Below are 19,842 nucleotides of genomic sequence, written 5' to 3'. Positions count from 1 at the left end.
TATATATATATATATATATATATATATATATATATATATGTGTGTGTGTATATATAAAATTGTATGTGTCTTTGTATCTGTGTTTGTCCCCCGTTACTGCTTGACAACTGGTGTCAATGTGTTTACATTCCCGTAACTTAGTGATTTGGCAAAAGTGACCGATAGAATAAGTACCAGGCTTTAAGACAAAAAAAAAAAAAAAGCACTGGGGTTGATTCATTTGACTAAAACTTCTTCAAGGTGGTGCTCCTGCATGGGCTGCAGTCAAATGACTGAAACAAGTAAAGGATAAAAGAAAATAATGTTTTGAATAAGATCCATATTTCATTATTTATATATTGTATGAGATTCTAGTTAGATGTTATTTGTCATTTGACAAGAATTGCCCTAGATATGGGCTTGTATTAAGGGGCGGCAGCTGTTGTTGCAATATAATAATGTGATAAGCTCAATACTATAGTTAAACATATCATAATTGGATTATAGGAGATAATATAATGGGGATATAACAGATCTCTTTGTAAGTCTGCCCACAGCAATTTTAAGCCTTCTTTAATTAGGATAAGCGTAATTGAGTAAGGTTCAATATAAACGGTTGCTTGTGTTTTTATTGTGTGTATGTGTGTGTGTGTACATGTGCATGATGGCTGTGTGGTTAAGAAGTTTGCTTTGCAAAAATAAAGTTCTAAGTTCAATCCCTTTGTGTCCGTAACCCTTTAGCATTCAGATTACTCTGTCAAATGTGATGCTCATTTATTCACTTGTCAGTCAATTATGCTACATTTCATTGCTTTGAGATTTTGAGGACTGACATTGTAGGATAAACGTGAGAGGCTGGATCTGGCCAGTTTTAACATAAAACAGTTAGAATATTTGGACTGGATATGGCCTGTTTAAATGCTAAAAAGTCATTCTGTCATCGTTTTGTCCCGATCTAAGGCAACAATAGTGCAACTGTGCATGTATGGATTGTATTTGTGATATGTGGCTCCATCTTTATCACTTTCACATCATTTTGAATTAATCATGCATTATATTGTAGCTTTTGAGATTTTGATGATGCCATTGCTTATTTTAAGAATAGCATTGTGAGGCAGGTGTGATAGGCAGGATCTGGTCAGTTTGAACATAAAGTTTGTGGTGAAGTTACATGTGAATGTAGGCAACAATAAATACTGGCTAAATTAGTGTAGCTTTAAAGGGTACATTGTTGATATCCCAGTGATCATGATATCAGCAATTTGTTATCATTGATATAATAGCTTTCAGTATTATCAACACAACCTTTTGAATGACTTGCTTAATTCTTAAAAATAGAAAGTGATAAACTTATTAACAACTGTTACTAAGTTGTCAGTTTTAATTACTAATTAGGGCCATTTGATTTCATTTATATTGTTAGTGTCCTTTGAAAAGGCATAATTGTCACAGCATGAAATTTTCAATCTATAAAACAGATTTCGTTAAGTTGTGGTGTAATCAGAATATGGACTACCAGGGTAGTTCCTGCAACAAAGATAGTAACTTGGAGGATGAAGTGGTATTTAACCCTTTAGCATTTGGCTCATTCTCTGAAATATAATGCTTATTTATTCACATTAAAAAAAATTAATAATGTATTATCTTGTAGCTTAGAGATTTTGAAGATGTTGTTTATTTATAGAATGACATTGTAGGATAGGTGCAAGAGGTCAGATTTTACCAGTTTAAACACCACACAACTATGCTTTGTTGCCATTTCGTGAAGTGGAGGCAATGACTGCGAAGACCAGAAACATTGGACACAGATGAGGTTCTTTAACATCTGCAACTTGATAGCTGCAAGGAAAAGTAGAATGAAATTCCAGAGAGATAATATTCTGAAGTGGAAGGACTGGCGATGATAGAGATTGATGGATACACTTTGGATAAAGAGTGTAGGAGTGACTAGTAAGCCTGAATGAAGCTGCTACTAAGCCAGCTGGCTCTGAAGATCAGAGGCCTTCAATTTAAGAATAGAAAAGGCAGTGAGAAGACAAAGCCTTCTGTAAGTCAGATGGTTGTTACCTTCTAGTCTTGTTGTTAAGTATGTTTCTATCTTATTGTTTGTGCTAAAAAAAATTTTTTTTCTTCTCTTTGTTTGAAATTCCATATCAATATTCCATGTTCTTTTGCAGACGGAAAAATCTACACGAAGCAAAACAAACAAATGGAAAAATGAAAAATCCAAAGGTAAGTTCAGTCACTGCTCCATTCTGCCAAGTTAAACTTTTGATTATATTTTGAAACTTCCTTCATCTATATCACAGTTGATATTGTGATGCCCAAACTGGGCAAGATGGCGAGATGGTGTGAGGGCAGTTGCTATGGCATTGAGGTAGATCCAGCCACCCCCATTAATGGGGAAAAAACCCAGATTTAAAACACTTGATGATGATATATATATTTGACAGAGTGTCAGTGATTTGGGAGAAAAACTGGGTATGTGTAGTATCAGGTACAGTGTACAAGAGAGAAGACTGCACTGGTATGGCCATGTAATGCATATGAACAAAGATAGTTGCATCAAGAGGTGAAAATTTCTAATTGTAGAGGGAACATGTGGAAGGAGTACACACAGGAAGACATGGGATGAAATGGTGAGAAAGGATCTACAGATGTTGGGACTCACAGAGGGGATGACAGGGGGCTGAGACTCCTGGTGGTTTGCTGTGCTTGAAAAGACATGTCAAGCAAAGTAAAAGCATGGTTGCCCTTGCAAACAGGCTCACCTGCTGCAACCCTCTCCAGCTGAGCATCACTAATTTTGTGGGCTTGTAGGTGCTGGTGCCACGTAAAAAGCACACATGCTGGTGCTTCGTAAAAGCACCTAGTATGTTCTGTAAAGTGGTTGATGTTAGAAAGGCATTCAACCGTAGAAACCATATGAAAACACAGGGAGCCTGAACAAACCTTCAGCTGGTCAACTCCTGTTGAACCATCCAACCCAAGCCAGCATGGAGAATGGACGTTAAAGGATGATGATGTATGTAGGTAGGTAAGTAGGGTAAAATCCAAACTGTGACCTCTTCAAGCACGTGTGCTTTTCTCAGAATTACAATCCAGTCTGTTGTTGTATTGATGTTAAGTGCATATGATAAGATTTAAAAAAAAATTATCAGTTCAGTAGCATTGATGTACAGTTGCCTAAGTATCCAAAATATATCTGTGTGATCAACAAGGTTCTTGGAAACATCTGTGTGGATCTGGCGATAAATTCTTGGCTGGAGAATTATTCAAAAGGAAATAATCAGCAACACACCTGTGTAAGTTTTTGTACAGTTTAACTCATTAGGATGCTTAAGAACAACAAATACAGAGTTATTTCTTTACTACCCACAAGGGGCTACACACAGAGGGGACAAACAAGGACAGACAAACGGATTAAGTCGATAACATCGACCCCAGTGCGTAACTGGTACTTATTTAATCGACCCCGAAAGGATGAAAGGCAAAGTCGACCTCGGTGTAATTTGAACTCAGAATGTAGCGGCAGACGAAATACCGCTAAGCATTTCGCCCGGCGTGCTGACGTTTCTGGCAGCTCGCCGCCTGTTGAAACGTGGGACAGTCATGGCATCTGACAACAACAATTATGATGATGAGTTCAATACTATGTCGATACATTCCTGTGTAACAGATAATGTTATAAAGCTGTGTTGTAGTGAAAATGGTGAGGCATTTTGAAAGTGTTTCCTTTCTTATCAATTTTCCTGTATCTAGTGACATCTGATTCTTAATTCCTTTTCCTTTTAGTTCGGCGATCGAAAAGAACATTGGAAATAAAATCACAGAGTAGCAGTGGGTTTCAGTCCAAGCTGCTTCTCTCTAAGAAACGCATATCACCTCGTCACACTAAGAAACCCCCAGTAGCAGCAGCAGCAGCAGCAACAGCAACAGCTAAAGTGGTAGCTGCTGGTAGCAAAGCTCCAAAGAAAAAGACCAAAGAAAAGAAAGCCAGTCCTTCCAAAGCTAAAACTCCGTCACCGAAAACAAAGAAATCTACCTCTGATACCAGTAACAATGTAACACCAGATAAGAACTTTTCTGTGGACAATAAACCAGTGAAGAAGGCCTATGTTGTGTTTGTTGGTAACCTACCTTACAGTGTTACAAAAGAACAGCTAGAGGAACACTTCCGTAAAACAGGTATTGAAATAGAAGACATCAGCTGTTCATTTAATGTCATTCTGATTCACATTCTTTTCTGTAGGACTAAATCAAGATTAAATGTTTCACAATATTTAGTTTTGCATGGCTAATTGATTTATGTAGCATGGCAGTGTTGATGACAACAACTTGTGTATAAGTGGCTGTCACTGGTGTGTGACTCTGTCCTGTGCGTGAGCTGAGTTATATATGTGTCATCATAATACATTATGGCTGCATGAGCAGCAGTTTAATATTTCGTAGTTTGATGTGTTGCTGTGTTTAAGGTGTAAATTGACTTATGTGCCACATTTAGTTGAGTTTAGCATTATTTTTCTTTGTGTCATATCAGTTAACATCATTCCTTCCATCAATTTGTTTGTAATCTTTATTGAAGACACTTTTTCAGGCTAATATGGATCAGACGGAATTCACTGACGCAGATTTTCTGTAGCTTTGAATGTTAACCTGAGCCAACAAAGATCTCTCTTTGGTTGCTTGACCTATTAGAAATAGCTACAAAATTTCCCTCCAGTCACATCCTACTGTCTTAGAAAAGGTAAGACCTACATTGGATAATGTAGTCTCTGATATACAGAATGATGGGACAGTCAGAACTGGAATGTCTTTGATCATGATTATAGGTCTGCTTGATGAGGGTTGATTTGAGACTAAACAAGAGCAACCTGCAATATGCTGATGTTTTATCCAGAAGAAAATGTATTTGTCATCTATTTTATTTCCTGTCATGAAACTAGAACAATGCATTATCAGCATTGTTTTGTGCCTAAAATACTGGCATTGTGTGAATGGGTTTTTTGAGGCAGTGTTCAACAAGTAAATGTCTTTCCTGTTTCTGACTTTTTTTGGTCATCACTTATGAAACATAGGGATGTAGTGTATCTATTCTAAAGCTAGGTTGTGCATGGTATAAACTGGAGCAAGGCACTGGCACTAAAAAGCCCTTCATAGCCTGGAGGACATCTACTTTACATATTACTTGAATTGTATAGGGGAATGGTTACAGGGCTAGTTTGATAACCAGTGTTCTGTCATTAGCACTGTATCTCTGCAGAGACTTTCAGTAGCTACACCGTTTAGCATTCAGACTGGCCATATCCTGCCTGTTTTATGCTCAAACTGGCTAGATCTGGCCCCTGCATCTACCCTATGATGTCATACTAAAAATAAGCAATCACATCGAAATCTTAGATAATGCATGATTAATTCAAAACAGTGTGAATAAGCATCTCATTTGACAGAATAATTTGAATGCTAAGAGGTTAAATCTTTGTAGAGAAAACAACGGAAAGTGGTTCTGCTCCATCTTTTTTTAGATTGGTGTTCTGTCTCCTGAAATTAATAAGTCTGACCACTCATTGGTAGATAGTTTGAATTAGAAAATGTAAAATATCTGATACATATGAAATGTAAAACAAAATTTTGTGATATTAGGTTTATGTAAATTTATCAATAATTGAAAATTCTTTTTCTTTTTGCAGGAGGAGTCAAAAAAGTTCGAATTCCTACAGAACGTGGCACAAACAAGCCTCGAGGATTTGCTTACATTGAATTCAAAGACAGAATTAGTCACAAGGTATGTTTTTTTTCCTTTTTTTTTTTTTTTGTATATATTTTTATGAAACAGAAGAGGAATCTTTTCAGTTAATAATGACATTTTTTGTAGACACGAGCTTCTGGTGTTATTATGGAAAGAAAATATTTTACTCTACAAACTTCATTCAATTGACATACTACAGTCACTTCAGGATTGTATAGTTGTCACTACAAATACCTTTTAGGTGTAAATTATCATAGAACCACAGCTGACTAACTTAATAGACTGTTTGGTCTACCAGCTAAAAGGAGTACATGGTTCATATTTCATCATAAGCAACATATTATGACTTGAGTATAACTCTAAATGACTTGGTCTAGCCAGCTGTATACAGGTATCAGTGTGGCAGAGACCCTGGGGCACTGAATACATAACAGTGACTTCTGACCTACACTCTTGCTTTATGTTTGTCAGGAGCTACCAGTTGTCTAGCTGGATTTCTGAAATTTGTGTTACATATAAGATTATTCAGGCTTTCTAGTCTTGTTATATTTCTTAAATCAAGGAATGAAATGAAGTTGTGAGCTCCACAATCAACAGTGCTGGAATCCTGTTATGGAGGGCAGTAATTGTGAATAAAAACTGATACACAGTAGAGGGGAATTCTTTAGTCCTACCACAAGTCAGCTTCTCTTGTTATGGGAGTATGATACAATGCACCCAGTCATGCTGTAAAGTGATTGATAATAGAGAAAGTATCCAGCTTTAAAAACTATGCCCACAAATAACACAAACAGCATACAGAGATTGACAATTATCTCTGTTGTTTTGTGCACCAGGTGAAGAACTATTGTACAATAGAGGGCAAAATCTGTCCAGTCTATGCAGGCATATAAAAAGCTGATGTGAAATAATGATGATGATCAAATTTTCTCTTTACACAATCAATCCATCTTGGTGAGTTTTGACATAACCACAAAAATCTCCAGCCACCATGACAAGTGGTTAATTATAGAATTGATAGAATGCCTTTACATTCTGGGTGCTGAAAAGTTCCTGGCTTTAAGGGTTTTGTGAAAGACCTGGTTGGAGGCCCAGCCTGATGAGTTCTTTTACAGGGTCTAGAAAAACTGAAGGACTGATGCAATAGGTGTATGAGTCTGAAAGGGGAATATTTTGAATAAAATCATAATTAACTGATTCTCTTGTATTTTTCTTTTAACCCAAAGTCAGGAACTTTTCAGCACCCCCTCGTACTTTGTCTTTCATTCTTTCAGGATATGTAAGTGCTGGTCAATTAAAATTTTTATGTTTGTTAGAGATCAATAGTATTATTGGCAATATGTGTAGTTACATAGCAGTTTTATTATTAATAATTGTAGTATTGTTTTTGATTAACATGACAAAGATTCTTAAATGTTCTGTAATTTCTTAATTATTAATTAACTGAAAAGCACTCATCATGTAATGGTAATGACTTTCATCTAATTAATGATCATTTTATGTTTTTGTGGTTATCATTACAACCAGTTGTAAATCTCTCTAATTCTAAGTTGGTACTCCAAACGGTCATAGATTTTATTCATTTGTTGTCTTCAGAGCTTTTAGTTTACAACATTTTCATCAGTTATGCTGCTCTCCAACTACCTAAAGCAGTCAACTAGATGTTCCTGTTAGATTAGATTAAAACCATATTGAGATTTTGCACTAAATATTACCAGTGCTGATGGCAGCAAGTTGAATAGAACATTATGCAATATTTGTTCCAGCTCTCTGAAATTAAAATCCTGTCAATCAATTTTTCATCCTTTGCTAAACCATCAGTCCTTCAGAAAGTGCTCTATGTTTAATAAATTTGCTTCATTAATTAGGCTGGGACCCTTAATTCCTGATTGAGTTGTAGTAGTGCTGTTATGTCTTGGGCATTTTCGTAACTTAGTACAGTTCAACCCCTTTCTAGGTCTGAACATAGCATATTTCTTCTTAGAGAAAAAAGAAATCAACCCAACACATGACTGATACTTTATTTATTGACCTCAAAAGGATGAAAGAAAAAGCTGGATCTTCTGGGATTTAACTTAGGGCGGTGAGAGCCAGAAGGAATTCTGCTAATGACTACCAACTCCCTGCCTTCATCACGGATGGTATTTAATGCAACATCTCCACCTAGTCCTTATCGAATTTAACATTTATTAGTCTGTATGGGAATCTAAGTCTAAAAAAGTAAATAGGAAATAGTTTTTATTATATTTGGAATTGTATTAACTTTTTTACAAATTTCTTCCAGATTGGTTTGCGTCTGCATCATACTCATCTGAATGGGAGACAAATAAATGTCGAATTCACTTCAATAGGTGGAAACAATCCAAGAAGACGAGAAAAATTGCAACAGAAAAATTTGAAATTAAGCAAAATGAAAAAAGAATTTCCAAAAGGTGAATCTGCTTGGAAATAATTTCCATCATTTCATCCTAAGGAAGGAAGTAAAACTTGATTTGACAGTTTAGGAAACCACCAGCAGCACCACCACCACTTTAACAACAAAGAAGTGACACGAGCTACCAGAGCAGCTATCAATCACTTACCAAGGTTGCTTTGTTAACAGACAGTGGAAATTTACATAAATTTTTGTCATTCATTTGTCTGTAGCTCTGTGAAAATATCCTGTGTCTATCTTGATTTCAAGAAAAAAAAATTATTTAGTGCTTTTACAAGAGAGCTATTTTATTTAAGGTTAATTATTCTTTAGAATGAATAGTGAATTCTAATAATCTAGCCAAATAGTTTTCTTCCAGGATTCTTGTTCTTCCATTTAGACTATTGGGATAAGTATATTTTTTCTAGAAGCTAAAATGTTTTGGCTACCTTGCTAGGCATGATTTCAGAATTACTAATCATTAAAATACAAACACTTCAGACTATTCAAAATATTTAAAGCTACAAAGCAAAGGTTTCCAAGTTTTAAAACTTAATTTTCTTGTTTGCAACAAAAAGTTTGGTTAGATTTTTAAATATTGTTTGTAGACTACACAAAATGCAATTCACTTATTTCATCAGATATTTCATATTGCTCTCTATTCTTCCTCTCACATCTGAACTAAATTCTTCTTTTGAGTTAGAATTTAAAGACCCTATATTTGTGGGATAGGGATTCACTGCTGTATGCTGTTTCTGGATCTTTCCCCATTTTAATAAATTTATGGCCAAGCTAAGAGGAAAATTCCAAACTCCAAACATCAATCATTTACTTTCTTTGCAATTGTGACTGAACCCAATCATAAAATATGGATACTCTGTTTCTATTGCAGGAATTCACTGAATTATTTATTTATTTATTTATAAAATAACATGCCAGACTTTCTGTTTTCTCTACCATTGATATGAAATGAGGAAGCGTATGATTTTATTGCAGTGAATTATTCCATTAATAGCATTTCACATTTCAGTTCCAGAGCAACTGTACAGCCCCTTTACACATGTAAAACAGTTGCAAAAGAGGAGATTCAGGTTAAACAAAACTAGCACATTTTGTTGTTAATGTCAAAAACATTTCTTGTTATCTGGGCAACAATTCTTTTGCTCATATACTTTGTATAAGTCTTAATTTTTTTTTGTTACATGTCTTTTAACCTTATTTCCTAATTGTCCGTTTTATATTCATTAATCGGGACTTCCATGTACCAACAGAGGCCTTTAAAATAAAAAAAAAAAAAGAAAGTAACATAAGTATTACATGCTTCCGGTATGGAAACAGAATTTATTCATTGCTACATATCTGGATATTTTGTCTTTTTTTTAAAAATTTGTTTTCAATCGATCATTAGATAAACAGTTTTAGTCAAACGTTAGGCATTTATTTTTCTAATACTGGAACCAATTTCAATTAGAAAGCTAACATATGCTCCCATCTTAATTTTTATATCCCAATAAATCTGAATGAATGGTGCCTATGACCCAGACATCACAGACTCTGTTAAGCTGTCATATAAAACTTTCTCTTCTCTCCAAATTTATTTATTACAAATTCAAATAATATATTTTCATTTCATTTTAAATTATAAGTTTTCTTTAAAAAATAAATGTTGTTAGTTTAGTATGTTATTTGTTGGTCAGCAACAAAGCTTTAAATAAATTTTTTAAAAATAAATTTATAAAAATGAAACTCAGCTTATAATCTCTTGTTTAGGAAATTCTGGTATTTACCCAACGACCAAATTACCTCCCTTCATTTTCTTGGACATAGAGCTTTGAAAAATACTGTTCTATATAAAGAGTAGTATTTTATTTTGAACAGTTTTATCATAACTTGTCATTTTATCTGTAGAAATATTTCCAACTGCACATTAATTTTAACCTTATTTCATGCATAAGACAATTATTAAAACCCAGAGCAATTCCATATGATGGCTGATTGGAAGTTTACAGAAAGTAGTCTTCGACTTTACATATCGAAGTTTTCTATATATTTTTAGTAGAACTTCATTGATGTAAGTTACAGCCAACATAGAGAACTATTTTTTTAAAATGTATGGTAGCTCTAAATGTTTCTTTCCATGGTTGTAATTTAATATTTTATACAGATTTGATAGCTAAGTCATTCCAAATTATTTTTACTTTTCAGTCTGGCTGAATTATTTAAATTTTCACACAACTATTGATTCCATTGAATAAAAAAATCTGTTGACAAAATCAACATGGTATTGTTTATAATTGCTCTGTATTTGTCTAAAAATGGAAAAACCCCTCATATTTTTATGTGGAAACTTGAGTTTTTGTATCACAAATTGCAGTTGCTAAATGTGTTAAAAAAATGTTCTTCCTCTACAGCTAGTCTGGTAATGTTTGTATTAGGGCTGATTTAACTTGAAGTGACAATCATCTGCTTTGTCATTATAAACAAAAGGCAGGCATATTAATGACAACTGGAATTTAACCAAAAAAAAAAATAATAATAATAAATAAAATGTCAATTTTGAACCTTTGTGTTGGTACCACTTGCTCAACATATTGTGAATTGAAATAAAATCAAATAATTTGAAATATAAAATACAATTTCCTGTGCAATTTCTGGTTTATTATTGCTCTCAATCTATCACAGAAATTGCAACAATGATTAGCAAAGTAGAAAGTAAATCTGAACTGGGAGAACCAGAGAGACAAATAGTTGGATTAATTCAAAGCTAACACTGGTCTTTTTTATGATGAACATGGACTGCTACAAGAAGCCAAAAAACGAGGCATTGCATTGATCTAGTTTTAGCTGTATTAGGAACAGACTTATGAGTACAATGCTATATTATCATCTGCAGCATACTTAAAATTTACAGCTATTGAATCGCACAAAGTATTGGTCAACCAGAAGCTCTAATACATTTGCTTAAAGTTCCATGCAGGAGGAATGAACCTGGAATCTCATGGTTGCAAAATTAACTCCTTAGCCACTTAGCCATATGTGGTTAAGCTATGAATAGTTGACGTTGAATTACTGAATGTAATACTGAGTGTTAAACGTGGAAGTTTATTTTAATTACATTTTCTATCCTAACTGGTGCAACATAGCATCTTTAGTTTCCAATGAGCTAATAACTGGTTTATTGCATTTCTGATGGTGAAAATGACAAGGTAATGTCTTTGCAAATTACACAATAGTCATATTTATAAGCACTGTTTTTTTTTTATTCTCTTTCCACTGCTTTTGGCTCTATGATTAAAAACTAGCTGTTTCAAAAAAATATACATTATAACATCTATCTAAATGTGTTAATTATATGTTCCAAACACCAACTTAATAATGACAAAGCTATTTTATTAAATTCTTTATTAATGTGAAAATCAATTAAAAACAGGCAGTGTATTTCAGCAAAAATATGGTAACAAAAGGGTTAAGCATCAATAAAAGAGGTACATTATTTTTTTATCTCTCTCCTATATACATATATATATATCATCGTTTTAATGCCAATTTTTCCATGCTCGCATGGGTTGGATGGAATTTTTAAAGCTGGATACCCTTCCTCACCCGTTTTCAAGTAAGGTAATATTCCACCATGACCATACATGTTTTCATGGAAAATTGGAAACAGCTATCAATACAAAGTCAAGGCAAGGGGACAGTAACACACACACACACACATCATATTCACATATACAATGGACTTCTTTCACTTTCCATCTACTAAATCCACTCACAAGGCTTTGGTCAGCCCAGAGCTATAGTAGAAGACACTTGATCAAGGTGCCATGTAGTTCAGAAGCAAACTTCTTCCCAAATAGTCAAGTCTGCACCTATCTCACACATAAATATATTTACAACATATACACACATTCTCAAAAGGCTGTTGCACAATTGCCACATAACTAAATTCAAGGCTTTGATTAACCTGAGGCTACAGTAGGAGACTTGTTGAAAGTGCGATACATTGAGATCAGTCTTGGAACCATTATGCAGTTGCAATGCAAAGTTTTAACCTCACAGCATACTTAGGTTTGTTCCAAAGATAACTATTATACTCTTACTCTTTTACTTGTTTCAGTCATTTGACTGCGGCCATGCTGGAGCACCGCCTTTAGTCGAGCAAATCGACCCCAGGACTTATTCTATCGGTCCCTTTTGCCGAACCGCTAAGTTATGGGGACGTAAACACACACCGACATCGGTTGTCAAGAGATGTTGGGGGGGACAAACACAGACACACATACATATATATATACGACGGGCTTCTTTCAGTTTCCGACTACCAAATCCAGTCACAAGGCTTTGGTCAGCCCGAGGCTATAGTAGAAGACACTTGCCCAAGGTGCCACGCAGTGGGACTGAACCCAGAACCATGTGCTTGGTAAGCAAGCTACTTACCACAAGTAACAAACAATTCATGAAATATAATGCTACTTTCTACTGATATAACAGTTTTATAATAACTCTTGATGGAAAATGCATTATTGGTAATGTACCATGTTGGTTTCATTTTTGCATCTGGTTTGCAAGATTCTCTATGTGAATTTGTGTTGAAATAAATTTTGTGTCTTGGGAGAGTTATTATGCCAATATAATTAACACACACACACACACACTAGTTCGATTCCACTCATTTATTATTAATCAGTTGGTTAAATATCTGATTGTTTTGCTTTTGTTTGTCAAAGCTCTTTCATTACTATTTGCAGCCTTTCCAATACACTAGCATAAGTGCATGCAGGCTCACATGCAGCAAGATCTCAAACAAACAAACACAGCCTCTATAACAGGCTAAGTCGGTAGTTATTGAAAAAGTTGCAAGTAGCAATGAAAGAGCTTTGACAAACAAAAGACAAAACAATTGGATATTTAACCAATTGAGTGGATTTGAACCAGTGTGTGTGTTAAGTTAATTATATTGGCATAATGACTCTCCCTAAACATAAAATCATGTTGATTGTTTAACCCTTCAGCATTCATTTTACTGTCAAATGTAATGTTTATCTATTCACGTCATTTTCAATTAATTATGTATTATCTTGTAGCTTTGATATTTTGATGATGTAACTGTCTGTATTCAAAATGATATTGTTGAATAGGTAGAAGCTAGATCTGACCAGTTTGAAACACAAAACAGGTTTAAACACTGAAGGGTTAAACTAAATATTACTGGTTTTTCTTGTGTTACCCTCTCCTCACAAGTGAATGGTTTATATTGATGATAGGAAAGACAACTGGCTATGAAACATTTGCTCTCAAAAATTAATGCAAATGTCTGGATTTGTGTTACAATCTGACTTGCAACTTGGAAAAATTGAATATAAAACAGTTTAACAAAAATCCTAACAAAAACGTTTAACATTAAATAACTATATGAATTGAAAGAAAGAAGAGTGGAAATGTAAGCGTTTTCTGTAATGTTAAGATGCCTCAGACTTGTATAAGGGGAGATCAAATACAATGGGTGGATTTGTGAGGCAATAGTTTATTGTACAGCTTGAAGCATTGATGAATGTTGTCATCTTATTAGTCAGGATGCCATAACCTGAAATATAAAAATAGATGTTCAGAATTACTATATCAGTAAAAGAACAGTAATTAATTAATTTTTTTACTTGTTTTAGTCATTAGACTGTGGCCATGCTGGTTCCGCACCTTGAAGAATTTTAGTTGACTGAATCAACCCCAGTACTATTTTTTGTTGAACTGCTAAGTTACGGGGATGTAAACACACCAACATTGGTTGCTATGTGGTACAGACACAAAGACAAGCGTATATACATAGACACATGAGGTTCTTTCAGTGTCCGTGTACTAAATGCACTCACAAGGCTATAGTAGAAGACATTTGCCTAAAGTGGCACACAGTGGGACTGAACCCAGAACCATGTGGTTGAGAAGCAAACTTCTTACCACATAGCTACTCCTGTGCCTATGAATAGATACACTAGAAAAAAAAATATGCAGAACTACCAGCATCGGGTAGGATACCTTGCAATAATAATTCTGATTCTAAGGTGAAGAGCTGGCAGAAACGTTAGCAAACCGAGCGAAATGCTTAATGGTATTTCGTTTGTCTTTATGTTCTGAGTTCAAATTGTTCCAAGCTTGACTTGCCTTTGATCCTTTTAGGGTCGATAAAGTACCAGTTGTGTACTGGAGTTGATCTAATTGACTGGCCCCCTCCCCCAAAATTTTGGGACTTGAAGACTGGAAGCAACATGAAATGAATCGCCTGGTCCAGGGATTGAAACTGTAATCTTACGGTCTTGAATCCAATACCTTAACCACTAAGTGATGTACCTCCACCAGTGGTACTCATTTCTACAGTTGAGTGAACTGGAGCAACATGAAATGAAGTGTTTTGCTCAAGAACACAACACATCCAGTCCAGGAATCAAAGCCACAATCTTACGATCATGGTGCTGACACCTTAACCACTATGCCATGCACTTCCACTTTAGGAAGAATATAGCTGATTGAAATAAGCCACTGTATTACTGGTATTTATCACAAATTCCATAGAATTGAGTCAAGCTTCCATAGAATCTGTAATCTCTGTTGAAATACCTAACAGGAAATCAATCATATTGCTAACAACTGAAAAAAATTGCATGAACATCACAACTTCATTTCTTTCGCTTAAATCCAAGCCCTATGGCTATAAGAAAACTGAATTGGTAGAGTTGTTACAATATTAGATATAATGCCTCATAATATCTGTTCCAAACCTCTATGCTTTGAGTTCAAATACCACCAGCATCAACTGTGCCTTTCATCCTTCTGGTGGGGTCAATAAAAAAGTACCCATTCAGGTACCTATTGGTAAAACTTAGGGGTTCAAGCAAGATGTGTAACAGTATTTGTTCTGGCTCCTTGTGTTCTGACAGCCACAACACTGGTGCCAAGCCATGTTAGGCCAAGTTAGCAACCTTTCCTTTGGATAGATATTGGTGGCATGGAGAGGGGAAACTTGTATGCAGGGGCAACTGCTAATCTTCCTTTAAAAAAAAAAAAACCTTGCTCAGGTATGCGCATAGCTATGCCAATATATGGTCAACCTTGATTGATGGAGAGCCCCATGACTACAAGTAAACAATATTAATTATAAAAAAAAAGAAATGATGTAATTGAAAATAATTTTTACCTTCATGAATATGTCCGTAAACATGAAATTTTGGTTGGACACGCTTCTGAATGGTGTTGAGGAGGTCAACACAACCAGCCCTCAAGCCAGATCTGCAAAGATCTCCATAACCTGTAGTATGGGGATAAAAGAAGAAAATCATCATCCGTGCAGCTCGCCAGCCCCAGTTAAACCATCCAACCCATGCTGGCATGGAAAATAGATGTTAAATGATGATGATGATGGAGAATATTCAGGGTGGTGTTGATATACAGACAATTTACAAAGAAAAAAAAAAAAAAAAAAAAAAAAAAAAAAAAAAAAAACTAATTAAATGGAAAATTCTCTTACCCAGAGGTGGTCCATGTGTCATTAAGATGTCCACATCATCAGGGATAAGATTCCATTTTTCCAGCAGTTCCTTACCTCGGGGTAGATTGAAGGCCCAGTTGCAAAAAAGTGGTTGCCTGTGTAAAAAGAAAACTATGAGATACAAGTGACATCAGGTGATAGAGGATGTTCAGTGTGTTTCAGGTTCTTGTAGAATCAATTTGAAACTAAATATAGTTTTTGTATAAAGTTGTCTGACATGTAACAAAGATGTCACTAATGGGGTGTCATAATGATTTGAAACTTTCATCTCTGATGTAATCCTTTACAGATGCAGCAAATATAGGGTAGTTATGAATGTTGGCTCCACAGGCAACTTATATGTTGGTGTCAAATATGTATATTTGGGGTGGGGGTTAGTTGATTACGTTGACCCCAATATTCAACTGGTACCTATTTTATCAAATTTGGAGGACTGAAAGGCAAAGCTGACCTCAGAAAAAATTTCACTTAGAATGTAAAGATGGCCAAAATGCCTCTAAGCATTCTCCCTGGCAAGCTAACAATTCTGCCAGCTCTTCGTTTTGGAATACATTAAAGAAGGATAATAGGCAGGTTGAAAAAGAGAAAGAAACTTAGTTACTGGAACTGGTAGACTAATTATGGCCTCTATCAGCAAAATCAGATATATAATTTTTTAAAAATAACAAAAGAGGTGAGTTTTGAAATGAAGAAGATAATAACATTTTGGTAGGGATGTTTCTTTGAAGAAGAATCTTAGTTGTTCAGTAGCTAAAGTTAAATCTACCACAGACTTCTAAAAAGGTATAAATATAATTGCACTGTTCAATATTTCAAATATCTGGTTCGTAGATATAATTGGCACTCCATTGGTTATGGTGACAAGTGCTCCAGTTGATCTGTTCTCCAGAACAGCCTGCTTGTGAAATTAACATGCAAGTGGCTGAGTACTCTACAGACACATGTTATCAGGGAGATCCAACGTGACACAGAATGTGACAAGGCTGAGTGGACTGGAGCAATGTGAATAAAAGAATCTTTCTTAAGGACACAATGCACCACCAGGAATCGAACACATAACCTTAGAATTATGCACTGAATACCCTAACCCCTAAGCTATGTGCCTTGACTCCTTAGATATAACCATTAGTTGAGGTACCATTTGGCAATCAACAAAATGTTATCTTATACTCATGATTGCTATCTTGTTTTTTTTATCCAAGATATTAAGCAAACAAGACTTGTTTGGGATTTACCATTTATGACCTACTTTTCACAACATATCAACCCAACTTAGCACTTTCAAGAGGTATATGTTTATTTCTTATTTCTTTACTACCCACAAGGGGCTACACATAGAGGGGACAAACAAGGACAGACAAACAGATTAAGTCGACTATATCGACCCCAGTGCATAACTGGTACTTATTTAATAATTTATTTCTAACATAGACATAAGGTGAAATTTATGCTATGGGTTTGGATCAGCAGAAACAATTAAGGAAGTGTTGAATCAATGCAAAATAGCTCAAATTCTTTAGAAAATATGGTGAAAGATGTTTGCAACTGAACAAAATGTTAGAGTATAGCAGAACCACCTGATGTTACAGCTATTTTGGTGTGTATGTATTTTTTATCATAATTAGCTGACAAAGACAGTGATATTAGACAGAAGAGTAATTATTATTGAACAACACATGACAATTTATTTCTGTAATTATCATTGACTAATTGGTGCTAATTCTATACCAACATCAGTTTTAAATAGAATACTGATATACTATGAAAAGTTAGTGGAAGAATTTCAGCCATGACTTACAATTTCTTTATTTTTTTCATTATCATTGTCCTTCCTGAGTCTAACTTACTTCAGTGGCCTCCTTACAGATATTAGCTAACAACTGTTAGTATGTGTGTGTGTGTGTGTGTGTGTGTACATACACATCTTTGCTTTGATATTGCCTCAGCTACAATTACATTGTTTGACTCTTTAGCATTCAGATTACTCTGTCAAATGTAATACTTATTTATTCACATTGTTTTGAATTAATCGTGCAGTTATCTCATAGCTTTAAAACTTTGATGATGTTGTTGTATATTTTTTGAATAACATAGTAGGGTAGGTGTGAGAGGCCAGATCTGGCTGGTTTGAACATAAAACAGGTAGAATGTTTCGGCTGGCTATGGCTGGTTGAAATACTAAAGGGTTATATCTCTCACAAAAAAACAAAAACAAAAAAAAATGGCCAACAGCAGTTTGATATGTGAAAACATGTAATAAAGTACCTAACTTGTAAAAAGAATAAGAGTTGGTATTGAGAAGGGCTTCCAACCATAGAATGCTGCCTCAAGAAATCTCATCCAACCCATGCTAGCATGGAAAAAGTAGAGATAAAATGATGATGAAATATACTGAATCTTACCAAGGAGAACCATAGATCTTATAACCATGGATATCCACATAAGAATCTTCCAAGTAAATACAGTTGGTAAGAAAAGCTTTTGCTGACTCAACTTGTAAATCCTTGAGGTCTTTCTCAATATCATTCTTGAAAATATACTGTGGTTTTTTTAATAAATCTGTGTCAAAACTTATGTCATGATTTCCAGCAATGACTATTTTATATTGATGAGGTAGAGATCCTGCAATTATAAAAGTGTCTTAATAGTTTGTCTAATCAATATCATATTGGAACAGAATTAAGTTACATATAAGTAGAGATATGATGCTGTAGAAACTCTGCCAAATCAGACTGGAGCCTGGTGTAGCCATCTGGTTCGCCAGTCGTCAGTCAAATCGTCCAACCCATGCTAGCATGGAAGGCAGACGTTAAACGATGATGATGATAATGATATATATATATATATATATATATATATATATATATATGTGTATATATATATATATATATATACACAGACATATATATACACACACACACACTAAGTGAAATATTGAAAGTTAATTGAAACACAAAGACAGACTATTTTTTAGAAATAAGTCAGAAAAAGTTTAAATATATTACCGAGAAAATCATTGAATTTTTTGATGTTTGACAAGCGTCCGCAGTGTGAAAAGTCTCCTGCATGAAGTAAAACATCGCCTTCTGGCACAAAATTCTTCTGTTTCTCTATGTTGCAATGGGTGTCAGAAATACAAACAAACCGTAGATATTTATCTGGGTCCCTTGTATGGATCAAACTTAGGGGATCTACTTTTTCAATATGTAAGTGTTTCTTATATTTTTCCCATGCCTTATCCGGTGTTTCACTTAATGAATCTACTCTGAATGTTTTGGAGCCTGAAACTGCAAAATGTTACATAGATAGTCATTGTCATTAATTATTATTATTATCATTATCATTATTATTATTATTATTATTATTATTATTATGACTGGTTTCAAATTTTGGCACAATGCCAACAATTTTGAGGAGGGGATTATTATTATTATTATATTATTATTATTATCATTATTATTATTAAGGCAGCAAGCTTGCAGAATCATTATCACGCTGGGCAAAATTCTTAGTGGCTTTTCATCTGACATTATGTTCCGAGTTCAAATGCTGCCAGGGTCAACTTTACCTTTCATCCTTTCGTCGGTGAAGAAGTACCAGTTGAATACTGGGGTTGATGTAATTAAATTATCCCCTCCCCCAAAACTGCTGGGTTCATGCCAAAATTTGAAATCACTATTATTATTATTATTATTATCATTAAGGTGGCAACCTGGCAGAATCGTTAGCATGCCGAGCAAATGCTTTGCAGCATTTCATGTGTCTTTGCATTCTGAGTTCAAATTCCACCGAGGTTAACTTTGCCTTTCATCCTTTCAGAGTTGCTGAAATAAGTACCAGTGAAACACTGGGGTCAATGTAATCGACTCATTCCCACCCTCAAAATTGCTGCCTTTGTGACAAAATTTGAAACCATTATTATCATTATCAATAATATTAATATGCACAACTTCAATGGAAGAAGTGAGTGGCAAAGCGGAAGAGAGAAGGACAGAGAGGAAGTGAGAGAGAAAGAGAGAGACAGTGAGTGGTGATGGCGTTTGTTTTGTGTATTTAAATGCTTATCATATTGCAAGAATAGTAGATGTATAATTCGAAAGAAAAGTTGAGACATAGACACAGTGTTAAATCAGAGGCAAATAACTACAGCAAATACTGGAGGTC

General features: G+C 34.8%; 2 protein-coding genes across 3 annotated transcripts in view; one reads left to right on the top strand and one right to left on the bottom strand.

The window, feature by feature from the left end:
- The window catches only part of LOC106879991 (uncharacterized), a 22,868-nt gene extending 13,426 nt beyond the window's left edge, over window positions 1–9,442 (top strand). Inside the window, exons 2-5 of the mRNA XM_014929769.2 lie at window positions 2,157–2,211; window positions 3,775–4,167; window positions 5,670–5,764; window positions 8,013–9,442. Coding sequence (XP_014785255.1) covers window positions 2,157–2,211; window positions 3,775–4,167; window positions 5,670–5,764; window positions 8,013–8,180 — 711 coding nt within the window. The 3' untranslated portion in view covers window positions 8,181–9,442. The remainder of the gene's footprint in view (window positions 1–2,156; window positions 2,212–3,774; window positions 4,168–5,669; window positions 5,765–8,012) is intronic.
- Window positions 9,443–10,554: 1,112 nt separating this feature from the next.
- LOC106879990 (metallophosphoesterase domain-containing protein 1) overlaps window positions 10,555–19,842 on the bottom strand; it is a 32,245-nt gene continuing 22,957 nt past the window's right edge. Inside the window, exons 3-7 of one of the 2 annotated variants that reach the window (XM_014929767.2) lie at window positions 18,684–18,965; window positions 18,081–18,300; window positions 15,658–15,773; window positions 15,328–15,438; window positions 10,555–13,725 (exon numbers count right to left, since the gene is read on the bottom strand). In XM_014929767.2, the coding sequence (XP_014785253.1) occupies window positions 13,601–13,725; window positions 15,328–15,438; window positions 15,658–15,773; window positions 18,081–18,300; window positions 18,684–18,965 (854 nt within the window). In that variant the 3' untranslated portion in view covers window positions 10,555–13,600. The remainder of the gene's footprint in view (window positions 13,726–15,327; window positions 15,439–15,657; window positions 15,774–18,080; window positions 18,301–18,683; window positions 18,966–19,842) is intronic. The other variant, XM_014929768.2, reaches the window with a different exon arrangement.

This window comes from Octopus bimaculoides, chromosome 17 (genome assembly GCF_001194135.2).
Source record: "Octopus bimaculoides isolate UCB-OBI-ISO-001 chromosome 17, ASM119413v2, whole genome shotgun sequence".
Classification (NCBI taxonomy): Eukaryota; Metazoa; Mollusca; class Cephalopoda; order Octopoda; family Octopodidae; genus Octopus; species Octopus bimaculoides.
The sequence above is the reverse complement of the archived record's forward strand: the minus strand, read 5'-3'. Positions and strand labels throughout refer to the sequence as shown.